Source organism: Diabrotica virgifera, chromosome 7 (assembly GCF_917563875.1).
Source record: "Diabrotica virgifera virgifera chromosome 7, PGI_DIABVI_V3a".
NCBI classification, from domain to species: Eukaryota; Metazoa; Arthropoda; class Insecta; order Coleoptera; family Chrysomelidae; genus Diabrotica; species Diabrotica virgifera.
This window is the reverse complement of record NC_065449.1, coordinates 141,732,331-141,755,098: the sequence shown is the minus strand read 5'-3', so window position 1 is coordinate 141,755,098 and position 22,768 is coordinate 141,732,331. Positions and strand designations below refer to the sequence as shown.

Sequence of the window (22,768 nt, the reverse complement as noted above, 5' to 3'; positions counted from 1 at the left end):
TATAATCGCAAAAAAACGATTTTTGGAAATGAAAAATTAAATTAAAAAATGGAAAATCCCCGCTAAAATAGAAAACTTAACTTTTTTGGTTTTAGGGCCAATCTTCACAACATAATAGGTCCTCACGACGCTTTAGTAATTCCAAAATTTAGCATCCAAGGCTACCCTACTATTAAGAATTTGATTTGACCATCCAAAGTTTTCATTAAGATAACATTCAATCAATGCGCGACATGTAACTAACACAACTGCATTGGTAATCTCATTTTAATTTTATATTTACCTCGATGGTTGTTTGGTCTTGGGTCCTTCCTTTCCTAACAAATGCAAGATTCTCACAGCCAAAGAAACATGTTCACAGTCTTCAATGAACTCGCAAAGATGCGCCAAACCAGATTCTTTAGCTTCGGGATTATCTTCGATTAGGGTTATAATGGTATCTATAAAATAATAAGAATATAGAAAGTGTTGTAGTTCCATACAAGAAATTTAAAATATAACCTAACTCATGTAGAATTTTTTTCTTTCTTTAAAACACAAATTAAAAAAATAAGATCATCTAAAACACGTTTAAGCCATTTTTGTTACTTGTGTAACATATAATATATAGAGTGACGAGCGTGCTAATAACCGGCAAAATAACGAAAAAGATGGAAAACATAATAGATTGTGAAGTAAAAAAGAGATGAAACTTGTAGAGGTGGAAATTATCGATATAAACGTATAAATTAACAATTAACTAGTTTTGATGGGAAATAAGCCACAATTTTACTAAAAAAATGATTTTATTAACGTTTCGACGCCCAAATCGAGTGTCGTTGTCAAAATACAAAAAATATTAATGAATTAAACAAAAATGTTGTTGCTTAGTAAAAAAATTCTTCTAATAATTTATTTAATCTGACTCATTTATATCGATTTAATATTTTTAAAGACAGATCACATGTTATGATTTTTTTATGACGGATATTCTTGAGTTGGGGTTGATTTCATGTAATCAAATAAACTATCTTTCAAAAAAGTCGTCCCAGGAACGCAACTCATAAATATTGGCAATATCATTTTAAAGTCTTCTACTTTAAAATGTATAATATATGTCTGAATTGCCGATATAAATGAGTCAGATTAAATAAATTATTAGAAGAATTCTTTTACTAAGCAATAACATTTTTGTTTAATTCATTATTATTTTTTGTATTTTGACAACGACACCCGATTTGGGCGTCGAAACGTTAATAAAATCATTTTTTTAGTAAAATTGTGGCTTATTTCCCATCAAAACTAGTTAATTGCAAAAATGCCACAAGAAAATAGCTTCAGAACAACAGTATAAATTAACATTACATTATATACTTTCCTACCTTTAGACGTATCGGAGGAGTATGACAGCTGTCACTGTGACAGGAGAATTTTATAAAATACTCCTGTCACAAACGTCTAAAGTTGGGAAACCATGTAATGTAATGTTAATTTATACGGTTATATCGATAACTTCTACATCTACTAGTTTCAACTCTCTTTATTCCACAATGTATTATGTTTTCCATCTTTTGCGTTATTTTGACGGTTATTAACAGTATTAAGTACTTTTAACAGTTCTGAAGCATATTGGAATTCTGCAAATAAATTAAAATAAGAAACTAACTACTTTAGAATCCAGAATTTCAATGATGCCATTGGTGTTTGTGGTGAAGAACCACAATTATCTAATAAATATTTTTACTTAAAGTTACTTTTACCTTACGTTATGTTATTTTAAGTTAAAAATATATTAAAATAATTCAGTAAATTGTTCTATTCAACATTGTTGCTAAGCATACGTTGTTTACTTCTGACAGCTCGGCATTTAATAAATTAATTACAGGCAAATGTTATTTCCTAAAAAATTATATCAATGGACAAAAATAAACCAGTAGTATTTGTTTTAGTAGATTTTTATCACTTCTGATTCTGATAAATTTACAACATAGTTTTGGTCACGGACTACAAATATTTTATGAGATCGACAACACTGGCGAGAATTTTGAGTGTTCCTCGCTATACAGGCAAGCATTACAGTTTCCTTTTTTTGTAGTTTGGAATCTTTCGCATCGATGGCGCAAGATCGGACTAAATATTAAATTAATAATAAAATATAACCTATTATAAATATCATTTGATAGTAAATTTAATTATTATAAAAACTAAATAACATGGTTCACAATGAAATTTAAGTATCGTTAGATATTAATTTATTAACAACTAACGTTAATTCCCTATCAATACAGTTCTAGGAAAACTTGGAACATTTAATTTTTCAAATTTAAATCCAAAGAAATATGACTTCTTATACTCCGTCCAATTTACTTACCGTTGCACGTCATCCGCGTCATAGCCCGTGACGTCACATGATACCAACACGAAATATTTAGGCGCTAGATGTGTTCTTTTTTAGAATCGTTTTGCCGAGTACACTGGAATTATAGCCACTAGACATATTTTATTATGTACGCGTAGAAATAATATTTACAGATTTCTATTAATGTTAACTTAAAGAAATACACAATAATCTGTTTCATTTAATTTGTATAAATGGATTATAAAGCGTTTTTATAAAGCACATTTGTTCGGAACACACTGTAACTGTAATCGAACGAAGGTGATATTTTGGCATAAATTGGTAACATTTATTTGACAGTTGCGGTGATGACACTTTATATTTGTTTTTATTCTTTACTATAAGTATTTGTTTTATTATATTTACTGTTTTTATTATGTACTTTAACCTGAGATTATAACTTAATTCTTGTTTTCTATTAAGTTTTTATTTATTTACATTGACTATTAATTTGTTTTGCTGTATAATCCACTTCCGCAAAAATTATGTGATATATTTAATTTAAAATGAATTCAAGAATTTTTTTGTAATTGGGCAACAATGTCAACTTAGATCTCTAACGTAGATAATGACGTGCAACGGTAAGTAAATTAGACGGACTGTAAGTGAGTACATGAGTACACAAACTCTTTTTTTTTATTATGGCGCATAATATTTATACTTTACCTGCTATGGATGCTTTATATTCTAAACCTCCCTCATCTCTTAACATGGCGGATAGGAAATTCATAAGCGTGCTATGTTTCCTTGGAAATTTCAAAGCTAATACCTTAATTGCCTGAATGACAACCACTTTAAATTCATCACTGATTTCAGATACAAAAGTAGCGATTTGTTTCATTAGTCTGTCAACAGAAGATTCGGCACCTGTAAATATATGAAAAGTTAGTTTTTAATATGGTACAGATAAGAAAATATTTCAATTGCTAACTGGTCTCATCCAACATCTACACTTGCTAGCAAAAAAATTGACTCAAAAGTAAAATAAGTTATATTTTTTGACTACACCGTTTGGCAAGTGTCTATCCACATATAGGTAAAATTATTAGAAGTAAAATATTCTGAACAGAAGTATATTCTATTGCAGTGACACCAATATTTATAAAGTTAGTAACTAAAGAACATAACAAAGATAACTTAATATTGTATGTGAGAAAACATGTTATGAATAAAAGTAAATTAACATAAAAAATTTAAGGCACTCGTGGGAGTGCCGACAGAAGTGAAAACTTCTGGCGAACCAAGCGTCTTCGTGTACACACACTATCCCTCTTCCAACCTTTATAACTTCGATCGAACTAATAGGCAATTCAACTTATAGTATATAAATTACTAATATCTCGCCGTAGCGATGACGGTCGCGACCTCATCCAAATGCTTTTTCCCCATCCAAACAGAAGTGCTTATACTTATATACGCGTTGCGTACGTCCTAAGATATTTATGTATAATATATACACATAATATAAATACGTACAAAATTTATTTCGGCGAAGTGATGACGGTCGCAAATTCAATGTTTTCCCCCATCCAAAAAGTGCAAAACATCCCTAAAGAAGTTTTCACTTCAAAAATTTATTTCGCGGAAGCGGTGAAGGTCGCGATAACGGCAGCTAATTCAATACTTTTTCCCCATCTAAATAGTGCACAACGTCCCTAAAGAAGTTTTCACTTCAAAAATTTATTTCGCAGAAGCGATGATAGTCGCCATGACGGTCGCTAATTCAATAGATTTTCCCCATCTAAAAAGTGCACAACGTCCCTAAAGAAGTTTTCACTTCAAAAATTTATTTCGCCGAAGCGATGACGGTCGCTAATTCAATACTTTTTCCCCATCTAAATAGTGCACAACGTCCGTAGAAGTTTTCACTTCAATAATATACGTACAAAATTTATTTCGTCGAAGCGATGACGGTCGCTAATTCAATACTTTTTCCCCATCTAAATAGTGCACAACGTCCCTAGAAGTTTTCACTTCAATAATATACGTACCAAATTTATTTCGCCGAAGCGATGAAGGTCGCTAATTCAATACTTTTTCCCCATCTAAATAGTGCACAACGTCCCTAGAAGTTTTCATTTCAATAATATACGTACAAAATTTATTTCGTCGAAGCGATGACGGTCGCGTTTTCCCCCCTTTTTCCCCACCCAAAAATAGGTTTTACATTTATTTTAAATTTAAGTACTTGTATACAATTTATGTATACATACATATAATATAGATACGTACAAAATTTATTTCGCCGAAGAGATGATGGTCGTGAAATAAATCCTTTTCCCCAATCTAAAATAGGTTTTACATTTATTTTAAATTCGAGTAAAATCATCAAGAGATGACGGTCGCGAAATAAATCCTTTTTGCCCATCCTAAAATAGATTTCACATTTATTTTAAATTTAAATACTTCTATACAATTTATATATACATACACATAATATACAGGGTGTAACAAAAATACAGGTCATAAATTTAATCACATATTCTGGGACCAAAAATAATTCGATTGAACCTAACTTACCTTAGTACAAATGTGCACATAAAAAAAGTTACAACCCTTTAAGTTACAAAATGAAAATCGATTTTTTCGAATGTATCGAAAACTATTGGAGATTTTTTATTGAAAATGGACATGTGGCATTCTTATGGCAGTAGCATCTTAAGAAAAAATTATAGTGAAATTTGGACACCCCAGAAAAATTTTATGGGGGTTTTATTCCTTTAAACCCCCCAAACTTTTGTGCACGTTCCAATTAAATTATTATTGTAGTACATTAGTTAAACACAATGTTTTTAAAACTTTTTTGCCTCTTAGTACTTTTTCGAAAAGTCAGTTTTTATCGAGATATTTCGAATATTTGTCAAATCCACCACATATTTGTATATGGTTAAGTACGATTATGGAGACTTGGTAATATGATATGAACATTTATTTATGATTTACATTTTTAGGGATATTTTGAACCATATTAAAAAAGAAGTCACATCTCGATAAAAGGTGCCTTATCGAAAAAATACAAAGAGGCAAAAAAGTTTTAAAAACACTGTGTTTAACTAATGGAACCGCAGTAATATTTTAATTGGAACGTACACAAACATTTGGGGGTTTTAAAAGAACAAAACCCCCATAAAATTTGTATGTAAACATATTGAAAAATAAGCCTCAACTCGAAAAAAAATTCCTTATCGAAAAAATACTAAGAGGCAATAAAGTTCTAATAATATTGAATTTAACTAATGGTACCACAATAATAATTTAATTGAGACGTACACAAAAGTTTAGGGGGGTTTAAGGGAACAAAATCCCCATAAAATTTTTATGGGGTGCACTAATTTCACTATAATTTTTCTTTAAGGTGTTTCTGCCATAAGAATGCCACATGTCCATTTTCAATAAAAAATCTCCAATAGTTTTCGATACATTCGAAAAAATCGATTTTGATTTTGTAACTTCAAAGGGCTGTAACTTTTTTTATGTGCATATTTATACTAAGGTAAGTTAGGTTCATTCGAACTATTTTTGGTCCCAGAATATGTGATTTAATTTATGACCTGTATTTTTGTTACACCCTGTATACAGGGTGTTTGGTAAAGAATCGGCCATAGCTTAACCTCAGGTTCCTAAGGTTAAAATAGGCCGATTTAAGCTAATTTACCTTAGTACAAAGTTTATAATAACCGAGATACAGGGTGTCAAAGTTAAACTTTTTTTTATTTATTATTGAATATTTCCTGACAGGTATGAGATAACAACATGAAATTTGGTATGTGAGGGTTTTTTGGGTCGAGAAAACTAAATTCCCTACCAAAAATGATGTATTGCCCAGAGGGCGCCACATACACCTTTCAGCACTCATTTATTACGTTAAATTTTTTTTATCCCTCACTCTGTATAATTTTGACATTAAAATTTTTATTCTCCTATTAGTTTTACTTAAAAAAGGTATACTCCTTTCATCTCCCTAAACTCAACCGTTTTCGAGATAAACTCATTTTAAATCTGCGATACACCATCATTTTTAGCATAATATCATTGTAGTTACACCCGAAAAATAACTTAAAACCATAATAATTGTGCCAGTTCTCAAATTCATGTCATTGTATCGCAAATTCCATTTGAAGAAATTTGCGATACCTTTTTGGATAATTTTATGGTTTTAAATTCATGTCATTGTATCGCAAATTCCATTTGAAGAAATTTGCGATACCTTTTTGGATAATTTTATGGTTTTAAGTTATTTTTTTGGTGTAGTTTTTCTACAATGATATTATGCTAAAAATGATGGTGTATCGCAGATTTAAAATGCGTTTATCTCGAAAACGGTTAAGTTTAGGGAGATGAAAGAAGTATACCTTTTTTAAATAAAACTAATAGGAGAAAAAAAATTTTAATGTCAAAATTATACAGAGTGAGGGATAAAAAAAATTTAACGTAATAAATGAGTGCTGAAAGGCGTATGTGGCGCCCTCTGGGCAATATATAATTTTTGGTAGGGAATTTAGTTTTCTCGACCCAAAAAACCCCCACATACCAAATTTCATGTTGTTATCTCATACCTGTCACGAAATATTCAATAATAAATAAAAAAAAATTTAACTTTGACACCCTGTATCTCGGTTATTATAAACTTTGTACTAAGGCAAGTTAGCTTAAATCGGCCTATTTTAATCTCAGGAACCTGAGGTTGAGCTATGGCCCATTCTTTACCAAACATCCTGTATATGTACAACATTTTTTTGGCCGAAGCGATGATGGTCGCGAAATCAATCCTTTTTCCCCATCCTAAAATAGGTTTTACATTTATTTTAAATTTAAATACCTCTACACAATTTATACAGTGATGAGCGTGTTAATAACCGGCAAAATAGCTCAAAAGATGGAAAACATAATACATTGCGAAACAAAAAGAGATGAAACTAGTGGAGGTGGAAGTTATTGTAATAAACGTATTAATTAACATTACATTACATAGTTTCCCACCATAAGACGTATCAGAGGTGTATGACAACTGTCACTGTGACAGTAGAATTTTATAAAATAGTCCTGTCACAGACGTCTAAAGGTGGAAAACTATGTATTGTAATGTTAATTTAATAGGTTTATAATAACGATAATTTCCACCTCCACTAGTTTCATCTCTTTTTGTTTCGCAATGTATTATGTTTTCGATCTTTTGAGCTATTTTGCCGGTTATTAGCGCGCTCATCACTGTATATACATACACATAATATATAGCATAAGCGTTGACGGTCGCGAATTCAATGCTTTTTCCCCTGTCCAAAAATCGCACAACGTCCCTAAAGAAGTTTTCACTTCAAAAATATACTTACTTGGGAACGATAATCACAGAAAATAACGATTATGCTGCAGAAATAAGAGTGAGAATTGAAAAAGCATGTGCCAACTTCGTGAAAGATGTTATGCAGCAAATATCTGACATTGGTCTTCAGAATAAGGCTAATTAAATGTTATGTACACATTGTGCTTTACTATGAGCCTAAATCGTGGACATTAAACCGAAATTCAATAAATTGACTTAAAGCGTTTGAAATGAGAACATTTAGAAGAGTGTTCAGGATTTCATGGGTAGATACAGCCACGAACAAAGAAGTATTACGGAGAATAGACAGAGAGGGAGAAGGAAAACACAATATAAAAAGGGAAATTGGAATATCTCGGTCATGTGATAAGAGACGAAAGATACAACATCTTGCTTGAGACTCGTAATTCAACGAAAAGATGGTAGGAGAAGCGTAGGAAGGAGATGCGTTTCCTGATTGAAGCACCTGCCTCGAAGGTCAGAATATCCATGATGATTGCCCTTCGTCGCGGAGATGGCACTTAAAAAAAGAAGTATCTTTTGTTTATCAACCCCACCGAATACCTGTTTGCAATCGATATAAATGTCTAATTTTCGCACAAATAACTTTGGTGGTGGTTATTCCAGATTGATGATTGCTTGTACAGCTTTATATTATTGAAAGGTTTATCCTTCCAAGATATAACTAATAAATCATGTTATAAAACAGTATGTACTAATACTTGCGAATTTATAGATTAAAAGACTTCTAATGTTACTTAAGAAATAAAAATGTATTTTTTCTACGAGCCTGCAAAATGTCTACTTTCGCGCACGCATTTTAGTTTAGAAAGTTTCACTTTTCCGCACGCGTGTAACTTTTCCACACGCGGTTTGTACTTTTCCGCACGCGTGTTAATTTAGATATGTTAATATGGCCTTAAAGTAATTATAATACTTGCAATAAACTAATATTTAGATATTATTTACTAATTTATTTCAAATATATCTTATTGTGTTCCTGTTTTAATGAAATTAACGCGACAATTCGATGAAATAAAATTATTTTGACATAATATTCGAAAGTCAAATCGGTAGACAATAACAGTCGTTTTGAATCATCGTCATGGAAACCAAGATCGTCGTCATGCTAACTAATTATATTGAAAGTTTGGTTTTGACAACCTTGTCAAAGAATTAATTTGTGTTTGTATTTTCATATTAATTATATTAATTGATTAAGATTCGGTAATTTTTTAAAGACTCTTAGAAAAAATATTGTTCCTAACTCTTGCAGAAAGTCTCTTTTCCGCACTCGACTGCTTGCCGAACTCCCGCTTCGCGTCGTTCGGCAAACTGCAGTCGCGTGCGGAAAAGAATGACTTTCTGCACTTGTTAGGAAAATAACTATATTGACTATATTCTCAATAATTCTTACCTGTTTTCAAAAGAGTAGTAATGGCCAGTGTAGCAATTGACCTATTAGGATCAGTAATCAAATTTTCTAGATCCAAATTACAAGCTGTCACTGACGCAGGGTGGGTGGTGGCCACTTGATTTAAAGTTCTAACAGCAGCAAATCTGAGTGTGGCTTTAGGAGATCCACAAAATAGTTGTAGAACACTTATAGCGGGTGCTAGCACATTACTACTCGTGAACTTCAGGTTAACCATGGCATGTGCAGCTTCATACACCACCATTTCAGATTTGTTCCTTAAGCCCATTGTAAATATTATTGTATATGGGGAGTTGAGGAGTGACTCTTGGTCCTCTTCTTCTAAAAGTTTTGCAGTGATTCTTATCTGAAATTAAACACTTCATGTATTTTGTACAAAACAGATTGAAGATATCGACACACTTTTCACCAATCTCAACTGATTGAAAAAAGAAGACATACAAAAACCAACAAAAATACAAAACAATATTATACAATAGCATGCACTAGAATATATGACAAGCGAAAAACAAATATATAGCTGATCACAACAAGGGAGCAGAAGAAGTACATGGTTTGCATCTTCATCTTCATGTACCATGTCCTTTCAGAACGTTCATGCGTAATTTTATTCACTGCCACTCATTTATAATCTCAATAACACCAAGGAAATAAGGCAAAAATATACCATGTTCGGGACACTTGACCAGCCAGGTTGCAAATGGGTTTTTTAGGTACTATATACCTAATACATTATAAATACAAAAATTCCCGTCACAGTTTGGACGAGAAATTTAGTTATTGACAAATGAAGGTCAAAAATGAGAGTTTTTTCGTTTAAATCGCTACAGGTAAAAATGGGGTAACTAAATGTCTTATTTATAATATTTTTCTTTTAGTAGATGAGCCAAGGTTTAAAATAGCGTTTTTTGAATTTTGGTCCGATTATTTGTTGCTTCGGATATTGCAAAATAAAACTAAAATTTCGAAAATAAAAAATTTGCTATAACCTTTGCGAAAATGAATTTAGGACTTTCATATTGCATGAAAAGTTGAGTCAAACAGTCCATACAATGCACAAAAAAATTTAAGACGATGTGTCAATTAGTTTAAATTTTATTCAGTTTGTTTATCCCAAAGAGCTTTTTTTTTTCGCAATGTTATTTTTCAGAAAATAATAATGATACAGCAATTCTGTGAAAACAACGTGAAAGAAGAATAGTCATATTTTCAACGCATTTAAACAAATCATTAAAGTCATTTTTATCACTCAGAAAACATTTTACAAAAATAGAGTAATTTTTAGCTTATAAACAAATTGAATAACTTTGTTAATATTGACTGTAGGCTAAAACTACAATAGAATTTGAAAAACTGGTATTTTTATACGAATTTTTAAAGAAAAACTTTTCGCCTAGGTTAATTACGGTCAAAGTTAGCCACTGTTTTTATTTAATTAACGGCTACTTTGTTTATAACAATTAAGCAACCTAACTAGAGCCATTTTGAAGTTGAAGATATATAAGTTATGTGTAAAAGTTTGAGTAAATTTTGAACCTCAATTACTAAAATACGTGCACTCAAAAAATGAAACTGATTCTGCAAACATATGCTGCGCTTAATATCGCTGGAACTTGTTGATGGATTTCGATCATATTTTTTTAAATTTGTATGTACTCGTAGTCTTATAGAGTACGTTATGTACACACAACCCCACCTAACATTACAAAATGTTAGGGGGAAGTCCCCTTATCACTCAGGGATATGAAAAATAGATTACAACCGATTCTAAGACCTACCGAATATACATATATAATTTCATAAAAATCGGTCAATCGGTCTCGGAGGAGTATGGAAACTAACACTGTGACAGGAGAATTTTATAGATGTAAATATGTATATAGAGATGGCTATTAATAAATAGGGGTTGGTGGTAAAATAGTGAAAATTAAGAGTTTTATGTATTTATTAATTCTACATCATATAAAATTAAGGTAGATAATTTTGTCCACAAAATTAAAAAAAATGTCAGGGGGACAACCCCCCTTATAACTTATGGGTATAAAAAATAGATTAAAATCTCTTCAACGTCCTACAGGATAAAAGTGTAAAATTTTATAAAAATCGGCCAAGCCGTTTCGGAGTAGTATGGTAACTAACACTGTTACAGGAGAATTTGATATACATAGAAGTAACTGCGAATTAAATAATAAAAGTGGCTAACTTTGAACCTAATTAACCTAGGCAAATAGTTTTTTTTGAAAATTCGTATAAAAATATCAGCGTTTGAAATCCTAAAGTAGATTTACTCTATAGTCAATATTAACAAAGTTATTCAAATTGTTTAGAAGCCAAAAAGACTCTATTTTACTAAACTTTTTTCGGAGTGATAAAAACGACTTTTTAATGATTTTTTTCAATACTTTAAAAATACAACTATTATTCTTGCATGTGGATTCCACAGAATTGCTATGTCATTATTATTTTCTGAACAATAACATTGCGAAAAAAAAGCTCTTTGCGATATACAAATTGAATAAAATTTAAACTAATTGATGAATCGTCTTAAAAATTTTTGTGAATTATATGGAATGTTTGACTCAACTTTTCGTGCAATATGAAAGTCTTAAGGCCATTTTCGCAAAAGTCATAGCACATTTTTTATTTTTGAAATTTTAGTCTTATTTTGCACTTTCCGAAACAAAAAAGGATCGGACCAAAATTCAAAAAGTGACATTTTAAACCTTGGCTCATCTACAAAAAGAAGAATATTACCAAAAGATATTTAATTACCCTATTTTTACCTGTAGCGATTTAAACGAAAAAACTGCCATTTTTGACCCTTATTTGTTAATAACTAAGTTTCTCGTCCGAACTGTGACGGGCATTTTTGTATTTATAATGAATTAGGTATATAGTACCCAAAAAATCCATTTTCAATCTGGCTGCTCAAGTGTCCCGACAAAAACCTTATTTCTCTGGACTAATAGTCTTGCTGAGACGTTCTAGTATTGTGGAGTTTTGAATCTTCTCCACCCAGGAAACTTTTAAAATTCTTCTATAGCACCACATTTCGAAAGCCTCAAGGCGATTCAGATCGATTTCATTCACAGTCCAGGACTCGACACCATAAAGTAAGACCGAGAACACGTAGCAGCGAAGTAGGTGGATCCTCAATGCCAATTTTAGGTCTCTGTTACATAACACCTTGGACATTCTTCTAAAAGCGGCTCTGGCCTGCTCTATCCTAGATTTAATTTCTCCGTGACTTTCTGCATTATAATTTAATTGCTCTCTACGGTAAACGATTTTATCAACTGGCTCAAGTTTGGTATTATTTACATATTGGGACCGTGCAAGTTCGGAAAAGCGACACCTGGTTTCATAGCTCGGCAGCATTTTTCGCACTTTTAATTATATTGACCAATAACATTGGTCCTGGTTACTGGACAATTGTCAAGGCCATAGCCCAAAAAAATTATAAGAAGAAAAAGTGATATTACGGTTATGTTATTAAAAGGTAAACAATTGTATACTGTTGTGTTATTGCTAATATTTCATGTATATCGTTGGTCTCTTCTCCCTGAGTATTTTTGATGGCATTTATTTCTGTTTTTCCCAGTTTTGGTCGTAAGCACTTCATATTCTTGTTTTGTTGAATAACTTTTTCAACTTGTTCTTCTTGTTTTTTTCTTTTCTCTTCTTTTATCTTTTTCTTGATGCTTTGGTTTATCTTCGAATACTCTGCTGTTGATCTCTTGTTTTGTTGAGCTAGTGTTCTCCGTTTTTCCATTAATGTTTTTATTTCATGTGAGATCCATTCTTGTCTTTTCTTTCTCATGGGTGCCACTTCTTTCCCGGCTTTCAGTAATGTTTGTGTTAGAATGTTATTGATTTCGTCGACTCCTTTATTTACGAGTTGATTTTTATCGGGCATGATGTTTTTTATTTTCTCTTTATACTCTTGTTTATTTTCCCTTAATTTTTCCATATCTAAATTTTGTGTTCTCTTTTTCATTTCAAGTTGCCCATTAATGCTTAGGTTCGCTCTAACTAATCTATGGTCACTACCAGTTGTAAAATGGTTAAGAACGGTTACTTCTTGTACAACAGACTTTTCCGATGAAAGTATGTAGTCTATTTCATTTTTTACTTGACCATTAGGACTGATCCATGTCCATTTTCGTTGCGGTCTCTTATTGAAGAACGAGTTCATAGCATATAATTTCCTCTCTTCCAGGTAGTTCATTAAGGTATCTCCTCTATTATTTCTCGACCCATATCTGAAATTTCCTATCCTTGTTTCTTCTTCACCCTGCTTTATTCCTAATTTTGCATTAAAATCTCCGATAATTAGTGTTATTCTCGTTTTACGTTCTTCCATGGCTATTGTCACGTCTTCGTAAAATGCTTCAATATCTTCTTCTGGATAGGTTGAGGTAGGTGCATATATCTGTACTATCTTTAGTGACGTTCTTTTCATTTTCATTATCATGTATGTTACGCGGTCTGAAATTCCTCTAAATGTGCTTACATATTTGCCAATCCTTTTGTTCACCATGAAGCCAACTCCGTTGTGATTGTTGTCTTCGTTACTTTTGTAATAGAGTATGTTTCCTGATTTCAGCTGTATTCTCTCTTCACCTTTTCTTCTTACTTCTGCAAGGCCCAGTATATCCCATTTTGTGTGTGTGTGTGTGTGTGTGTGTGTGTGTGTGTGTGTGTGTGTGTGTGTGTGTGAAAAAATGGCTTGGATGCGGGTCCGTTAGCCACAGATTTTTATTTTATTTTTACCTCAATTTATTAGTTTTGTTATATTCCCACCTATCTGACTCAAATGACTATATTTGTTTCTTTCAAGTAGTTTATGAGTAATTTAAATATTTCCATTTTATGACAACTTAGTAGATATTCTATACTAATTGGAAAATGAACTTGTGTTTGTCGTAAATTGTAATACAATTGATTTATATATCTCTCGTTAATTTTGCATTCAAAGAAAATATGGTTCAAATCTCTAATCGAAACATTATCACAAAAACAGAATGATGAATTAACTATTCCTAATTTGTGCAGATGTGCCTCATATTTTCCGTGTCGAGTTTTTAATCTGACGATAGTAGAAATATCTTGCTTTGGCAGGTTATACTTCTTGTAGCTCAAAAATTTTTTCGTCTCCATTTAGAGATCTTGCATTGTATGTGCAGACGTTTAGTTTTAGGGTTTTGTTTCGTTGAGTTTTCATAAGCTAGTTCTTGTCTCCTATGAGTTCTTGTCTAGACTTATATCAAGAAAAGCAACCACCGACACAAGAAACTCTTCAAAAATTGAAAACTAACTCTGACCTACAACCAGAGATTAGCAAATCAGAAATAAAGAAAGCCCCGAGAGAAATGAAAAATAATAAATCACCAGGAAGAGACGGCATTACAGTGGAGATGATTAAAAATGGCGGAAAAATTACAAGGGAAGTCTTATATATATTATTGAACAAAATACTAAGTACACGAAGCATACCCAGTAATTAGAATGAAGCAATCACCCTATTATTGTTTAAAAAAGGAGACAAAAAAAATCTGAAATATTATAGACCGATTACCTTGCTTAATGTTATGTATAAATTGTTAACTAAAATATTAACCAACAGACTAACCCCTAAATTCAACAATTATCAGACCAAAGAACAGGCAGGATTCAGAAAAGGTTACAGTACATGTGATCACCTACTGACAATGAAGTTACTTATTGAGAAAATAAATGAATACCAAATACCCATGTATATGGCATTTATAGATTTTGAAAAGGCATTCGACTCCATAGAACACTGGGCAGTGAAACAATCACTACACAATAGCAGAGTAGATTACAGGTATACAGAACTAATCTCTAATATATACAGTAAGGCCACAACTACGATCCAACTTGAACAGAATACACACCCCATACCTATCAAAAGGGGCGTTAGACAGGGAGATACGATTTCGCCGAAGCTCTTCAACCAAGCTCTAGAAGACATTTTCAAGACATTACAATGGGAAGAATATGGAATCATCATTAACGGCCAATACTTAAATCACCTAAGATACGCAGACGATATCGTCATTATCGCTACAAATAATGATACAAGGATAATGCGACAAGGAACAACTACAAATAATGATACAACAACTAGACCACGAAGCCAGTAAAGTTGGATTAAATATGAACTACAGCAAAGCAAAAGTGATAACAAATCAAGAGGATGAGTTAAAAATCGTAGTTAAACAAAACCAAATAGAGGAAGTGCATGAATACATATACTTGGGACAAATAATAAAATTGAATAGAGACAGCCAAACAGCAGAAATAGAGAGACGAACGAAGTTAGAGTGGGCCTCGTTTGGTAAGCTCAGCTTCATATTAAAACACCCTCAATATCTAAAAACGAAAATCTACGACCAATGTATTCTTCCGGTCCTTACGTATGGATGTCAAACATGGACGTTCACAAAAGCGAATATGGACAGAATTGCGAAAACACAAAGAGCAGTGGAAAGACAAATGATCAACGTAAGACTGTCAGATAGAAAAAGGAATTCCTGGGTAAGAAATATCACAAAAGTTAAAGATGCTACTCGCCAAACAGCTAAACTAAAATGGAAATTCGCCGGTCATACGATTAGACAAAAAGACGAAAGATGAAATAAAATTATTACAGAGTGGAGACCATGGACATTTAAACGAAAGAGAGGAAGACCACAGATGAGATGGGTAGATGACCTAAAACACCAAGCAGGCTCAAAATGGATGCACATGGCTCAGGATAGAGAAAGATGGAGGAGCGAAGGGGAGGCCTATGTCCAATATTGGATGTCGCAAGGCTAATAGAATAGAAAAACAATTGTATGTAAATAAAATTAATTATTATTAAAATGCACTACTACAAGCAAACTACAATTAATTAAATTTACTTTTATATAATAATTGCATATCATATCAATATTGTGGAGCAACATATAATTTTTCTTCTTCATTGACAGTAGATATGAAATATACTTCAATTTGACAATTTCAATTGACAATGAATTATTTAAGAAAGTTGCAAGATTTCTCCTATTCGCACACGATCGTTTCCCCTCCAAGTACTTGCGCACGGCGAATATAGACGGATTTATATTCTGTTGTTTACCTTTTACGAGTATTTTGGTTTTCCGTATGTTCAGATCCAGGCATGCCTCCCTACAACTCTCAACGACACTTTCAAGTAGTGTTTGCAGATCTTCTTGATTAGAAGCTAGGAGTACTGTATCGTCCGCATATCGCAAATTATTGATGACTTCACCGTTCACAATTATTCCTTCTTGTTTTTCAGAAAGTGCATTTCTAAAAATTCTTTCGGAGTAAACCTTGAAAAGCAGGGGTGACAAGAGGCATCCCTGCCGTACTCCTCTTTTAATATTAAGAAACTGTGATTCCACACCAAGCTTTGCATGACATCCAATTTTTACAATAAATTAAAAAAAATCACGTGGGCGTTTAATACAAAACACATCACTTAATTAGTAACGGCAAAAGAGAAACTGATCCTCAAAACCTTTTGATAGGCAAATCATGCAAGTTGTATTTGTATTATGAAATTTGTCTTATGAAACTAAACCATCAGAGAGTTGTGATTATTACTTACCAACATACACAAAGCATAAGGGCTCTTTAAACCCATTGAATTCAGCTTGGAAATCAATTTTGTCACTGCTAGCTTATCAGTCTTCCTAATATGGTATAGAAGACCTAATGCGTGATACTGTACCATTGCACTAAAATAATTCAAGTAAGAATTAATCATACTATTTATGTGATCAATATACAGAATACAGACTGAGTTTTAAGTATTAGTCCTGTCGCCAGGGGGGCAGCGGCGGCTCGTGGCCTAAAAAAGTGGTGAAGATGAGGAAAGTCTACCGGACCCAAAAGAAATTTCGGTATACTTATACCTATGACGCGCCCAAATCTCATTAAAAATTCTTTAAAAAATGTTTAGAGTTTAGGGCCCTAACAACTTGAAAACTTTTTTATGGCACTTATATTAGAGACGAGGATGAAGAGCTACTTAAACAAAAAAGCAGTATGTATTAGATAGATTAATAAAACTGACTCAATTAATTTTTATAAATCAAGTCGAGTCTTTGATCGTTTATGGAAGCAAATCTATCAATGATATCTTCGTAGAAAGGATGCTTGTGCATAAGTTTATATAATAGTTCTCTATGAGTGCGATAACAGTCAAACTAAAAGTTTTTAGCCTTTTTAAGCATGAAAAACTTCTCTTTCTACAGATACGGTATTCGATGGAATTGTCAGAATTAAACAAAACAAATTATAGGCTTCTGTAACAATGTCTTTAATTGGTTGTAATTTTATAACCATTTTTTGCAAATTACCATTTTTTTAATTTCCGTCAGCATAAAAAAGGCAGAGCTCTCTTTTAAGTTTTTGAATTTTAGTAAATATTTGCCAAAAACTCAAAATAAATTTTGAAAAGCGTCGGAAGGAATGATCAAACTGTATGACCCAAACTTTGTTGTATCTGCTAAGCTTATTCATCACAATCACAATTCACAAAGAATTTTAATTCATCACAATCCTGAAAATGTACATCCATTTCCATTAAAATATACATATATATTAAATAAAAAAATTGGGTAGAATTTGCATTCGTACTCATACCTTCATCACACCTATAGATCTTTTTAAAGTATTAATAACGGTCATTCTGCTTGCTTTGTCAAAAACAGAATTAAAAAATTATTCGCTTCTTTTATCACGTATTAATTGACGAGTCCTTTTTATCAAGTACGTTTTTTTTTAAGAAAGTCATATAAAATATCTGTTATAATATGAAAAATGTCGATAAAAACTGCTAAAAATGTAAACTCAAAATCATTTAAATCTCATAAAAAGCCTTTAGACAGCTGAACTGATTTTCGGTCTTCCATATTCCGAAAAAAAAACGAATACTGCCCATCATAGCACGCATCCAACTAAAATTTTACTAGGTGAATACGGCGGAGTTATTTTTAAATTCATCTGCACTTGCTAATTTGGGTACTACCAGTGCCGATATGATGACGTCACGTTGCCATGACAACCGTTGACGCTTGTGCAGCCGAGAACCGAAATTTCATCTTCGTCTTCATCTAACTCTGCTCGAGTCATAGAGGTCAAATGACACAGGCCAGTATCTGACCGTCAAGGACCTACAGTTTTAATTTTTGGATTACATATTGAAATTCTTTTTGAATTACATATTAAAATTCATTTTTAATTTTTGGAGTAATTAAAAAAAATAGGTTTGTAATTAATTTCAGGATTTAGATATAATAATGCTACTTATATTTTTTTATTTTTTTTTTTGTCTCAATTTGATTATATTTTTTGGTGAAGATCACCTTCACCTACTTCACCTGGCCGGCCGCCGCTGCAGGGGGGGTACAACGGCCTCCTTTATTCAGATGGACTTACCCAAGTTTTTTATGTATTTTGACCCGTAGAACACGAATTTTTTGGGTAACAGTTGATCCGGATGTCGATAAGATTGTTATAAACAAAGAACTTGAGGAATTACACAACAGCGATTTTTCGCAAAACAAAACATTTTTTTGGGCCATTCTAAGCAAAAAATGCTCCTACAAGTTTTTTCGTAGGATGCCCAGTTTTCGAGATAAACGCGGTTGAACTTTTAAAAAATCGAAAAATTGCAATTTTTGAACTCGGATAACTTTTGATTAAAAAATAAAATAGCAATTCTGCTTACCTCATTTGAAAGTGCAAGTCAAATTCTATCGGTTTTGATTATTTGCATTGCTAAAGATTCATTTTTTATTGTTAAACAAAGCTATAAACAAATAGTGCCCAATGCATGCGTTTTAATGTAGATAGGTAGATATTGCCTGTTTGTATGCGCGCCTACTCGTTCAATTTTAAATGAGAGTTGCATTGAAAACATCACTTAAGCACTATATGTTTATAGCTTTGTTTAACAATAAAAAAATTAATTTTTAGCAATGCGAATAATCAAAACCGATAGAATTTGACTTAAACTTTCAAATGCGGTAAGCAGAATTGCTATTTTATTATTTATTCACCAGTTATTCTGGTTCAAAAATTGCAATTTTTCGATTTTTTGAAAGTTCAACCGTGTTTATCTCGAAAACTATGCATCCTACGAAAAAACTTGTGAGAACATTTTTTGCTTAGAATCACACAAAAAATACAAAAAATTTTTTTGTTTTGCGAAAAATCGCTGTTATGTAATTCCTTAAGTTCTTTGTTTATAACAATCTTATCGACATCCAGATCAACTGTTACCCAAAAAATTCGTGTTCTACGGGTCAAAATACATAAAAAAACTTGGAAGTTCATCTGAATAAAGGAGGCCGTTGTACCGCCCCTGGCGACAGGACTATATGTAACACCTTAATTTTCTACACTCTTGGACAAAAATATCGAATATTTTGAAATTATAATGTGGAGTGAAAGATTTTAGGCTGCAATCCTTAGCCCTCCCAGGATCATAAGGGTAGGATTTCTTTTCCCAATGCGATGTTTTAAGTATCACATAAATGCTCGATCGAAATTAAATCTGATATGGGCTATATTGTGGCCAATATAATCTTTTAAGTTGAATCTCATCAAGGTAAGTATTCACTATTCTAATAGTCCAATCCAATAAGGTCGGCAAATGGTAAGACATCATCTCCTAAAATGTTTATGTCAGCTGTCATTCACCCAATCCCCTCCACAGGTTCAGTATGTCTTTTTCAAGAATACCATTCCATAGCACTATGCCGCCACCACCTAAAGTAACGCTCTGTATGAGGTTACAGCTGGCATACCATTCACCATATGGAATCAAGATTGACAAAACTTCGTCTACAGAAGAGTTGGTGAATAGTATGTCAGTTGTAACCTCATGCAAAAGCGTTAATTTTATAGGCGGCAGCATAGTGCTATGGAATGGTATTTCTTGAAAATGGCATACTGAACTTGTGGAGGTGATTGGGTCAACGACAGCTGACATGTACATTAAAAACATTTTAGAGGATCATGTTTTGTCATTTGCTAGCCATATTGGATATGACAGATTCGCGCTAATGCACATCTTCATGTCGCTAGAATAGTTAATACTTACCTTGATGAGATTCAATTTAAAAAATATATTGGTCACCATATAGCCTATATCAGAGTTAAATATCTGATCGAGCATTTCTACTACACTTTAATTAAAACAATGCATTCAGAAAATTAATCCTAAACCTGAGACACTGGAAGGTCTTAGGATTGAAGCACAAAAAATTTCACTTCACATGATAATATCAAAATATATTGGCTGAAAGACTTCGGTCGATGGTCTTTTGGTACATTGTATCAATAAAGCATAATTCTCTCTCTCCTTCTCAAAATATTCGATATTTTTGTCCATGAGTGTAGAATAAGTTTCTAATATTTATATAAATTTTGGTTTCCAAAGGGTTTCGTAATACAGTCAACCTTATTAAACTATTTAAACTGTTGTCAAATTTTCAGTTTTTCTGGAAATATAATGAGCGTTTTTTATATCTAATGGATCTCCATGTATTTTCTTTCTGAAATCCTTTTGAATATTTTTCTTGTAATATTTCCCTATACATAAATGCAACAATTTTGTAGTTATAGCTAAATTTATAATATGTATATGTGTCGAAGTTAAAATAATACACTAATATGGCTACCATTCAATACACTTGTTTACTTTGAACAATATTCAATAATTTATATCTTACCAGAAATCTCATAATAAGGCTACTGTCAGTACTTTAGTAAAAAAAATTGTTTAACCCTAGAAAAGTGAACACTCGTAAATTTGATCACGCCCCTCAGTTTTCATTGCAGTTCAGGTGCAATTGAATGACTTAACGCCCATACACTCCTCAGCAGTTGTTTATTTAGTCTTGATTTAACGGGGATGCGTGTGCTTCTTTATTACTGTATTTGCGAATCAGATTTTTTGAGGCACATTATAAATTTTACGATAGTCCCCCTTTCAGTTTTGAGTACAGTTAGGCCTGCCCTCAAAATTTGGGAAGAAATTGAACATCGATTACCTGAAGAAAAGAAAAGTAAAGTATAATTTTATTGTCCAGGTAAAAAGAGGTGCTTGACTACTACATATTGCAACCAAATGTCATTACCTTATATGTGGTAAGCACTGAGGTAGTATAAGTACAATATGTGCTAAGAAATAATGTACATCCACTCTGTGGCACTTACTAAGAGTGCTAAGACATACATTTTTTCTAATTTTTTGAAATAAATGTGTTTATAATTACATTTGTATTTCTTTTCCAATTTTTTGCTAGATGTCGTAAAAAAAGACGAAAGTCCACCTAAACCGCCAGTAAATAATAGTCCACCTTTCTAGGGTTAACAAATTTAGTACAGTAAACAGTCTATCAAAATCATAGCGGCGAAAACCTGCAAGAACTGAAGACAAATCTTAAGATATTCGTGTAGTGTCAAGAGAATATAAAACAGCTTCAGGAAATATAAAACAAAAACAGTTACAGCATATTAATTATCTGTTTATTTTGATACAACAACTTTGCAATACATGTTGCAACATGCCTGACTGCTCAATTCTTCTTACCTGTGGTAATCCTATCTTTCATTCCTGAATATTGGCAGGTTTTATTTTATAAAGTGTTTACATGTCATCCCATAGGAAATAGTCTAAAGTCTAAAGCATTTACATTGAGTGAATTAGAGGACAATTCTACAAAACCATATAAAACAATACATAGTAAAACGGATAGGTATACTAAATAAAAAATATTCAGTGTTTTTTAATGATTTCAAAAAGAAAAATATACAAAGTAATCTATTTGAAATAACAAAGTTTATCATATTTTAAGAATAATATATGACAAAAAAGCTATCATAAATAAATACTATCATAACATCATCTGTCAAACTGTCGTCATCAGACTAAATATTTCTGCAATTTAAGCTAATTCTATTCTATTAGTTCAAAATCCTGAAGATGAGCATGTTAATTGTCTATTTATTTCTACTTAGTTTCAATATTATTAACACTTTCAGCTCTGAGCCAACATCAGATATTTGTCTATGTGCCCATTTATACAGTCATTGGAAAATTGTTGAAAAGTAAACATGGTAGCACCATCTTTACTTTTTATGTAGCATGTAGCACCAACAGGTGTCAGTGGCACCTGACTGATAACAGTGTGAACACGGGAGCCGTGTCGGTGGACTTGAAAGTGTTCAAAAGTGGTGAAAGATAAATCAATTTGAATACTTACTTATCACTATTTACTGCTTCCTGAGCTTCATTTACCCATCTTTTTACTACATCTGGAGCTAATTTGCTCATATGTAATGAACTAATTAGTGCTGCTGAACTGACAGCTGCGTTTCTATCTACAATAGCTTGCTTCATATAACGTTCTATAGCTTGAAGCATAGTAGCATCAGTAATACTGCATAATGCTCTTATAGCAGCTGCTCTGTACATGTCTACAACAAAATTATAAAAATATGTAATTTTCAAAGCTGTCTTGCAAAGTATAGTCGAAATGGAAATCCGTCAGAATGCACAACAAAGTGGCGGTATCAATGTTTAGAA

General features: G+C 32.2%; 1 protein-coding gene across 1 annotated transcript in view; it reads right to left on the bottom strand.

Moving 5' to 3' along the window:
• LOC114334649 (coatomer subunit gamma) overlaps positions 1 to 22,768 on the bottom strand; it is a 73,731-nt gene that overhangs the window by 39,364 nt on the left and 11,599 nt on the right. The window contains exons 4-8 of the mRNA XM_028284738.2: positions 22,446 to 22,659; positions 16,775 to 16,904; positions 9,115 to 9,478; positions 3,044 to 3,244; positions 284 to 440 (exon numbers count right to left, since the gene is read on the bottom strand). Of these exons, the coding sequence (XP_028140539.1) occupies positions 284 to 440; positions 3,044 to 3,244; positions 9,115 to 9,478; positions 16,775 to 16,904; positions 22,446 to 22,659 (1,066 nt within the window). The remainder of the gene's footprint in view (positions 1 to 283; positions 441 to 3,043; positions 3,245 to 9,114; positions 9,479 to 16,774; positions 16,905 to 22,445; positions 22,660 to 22,768) is intronic.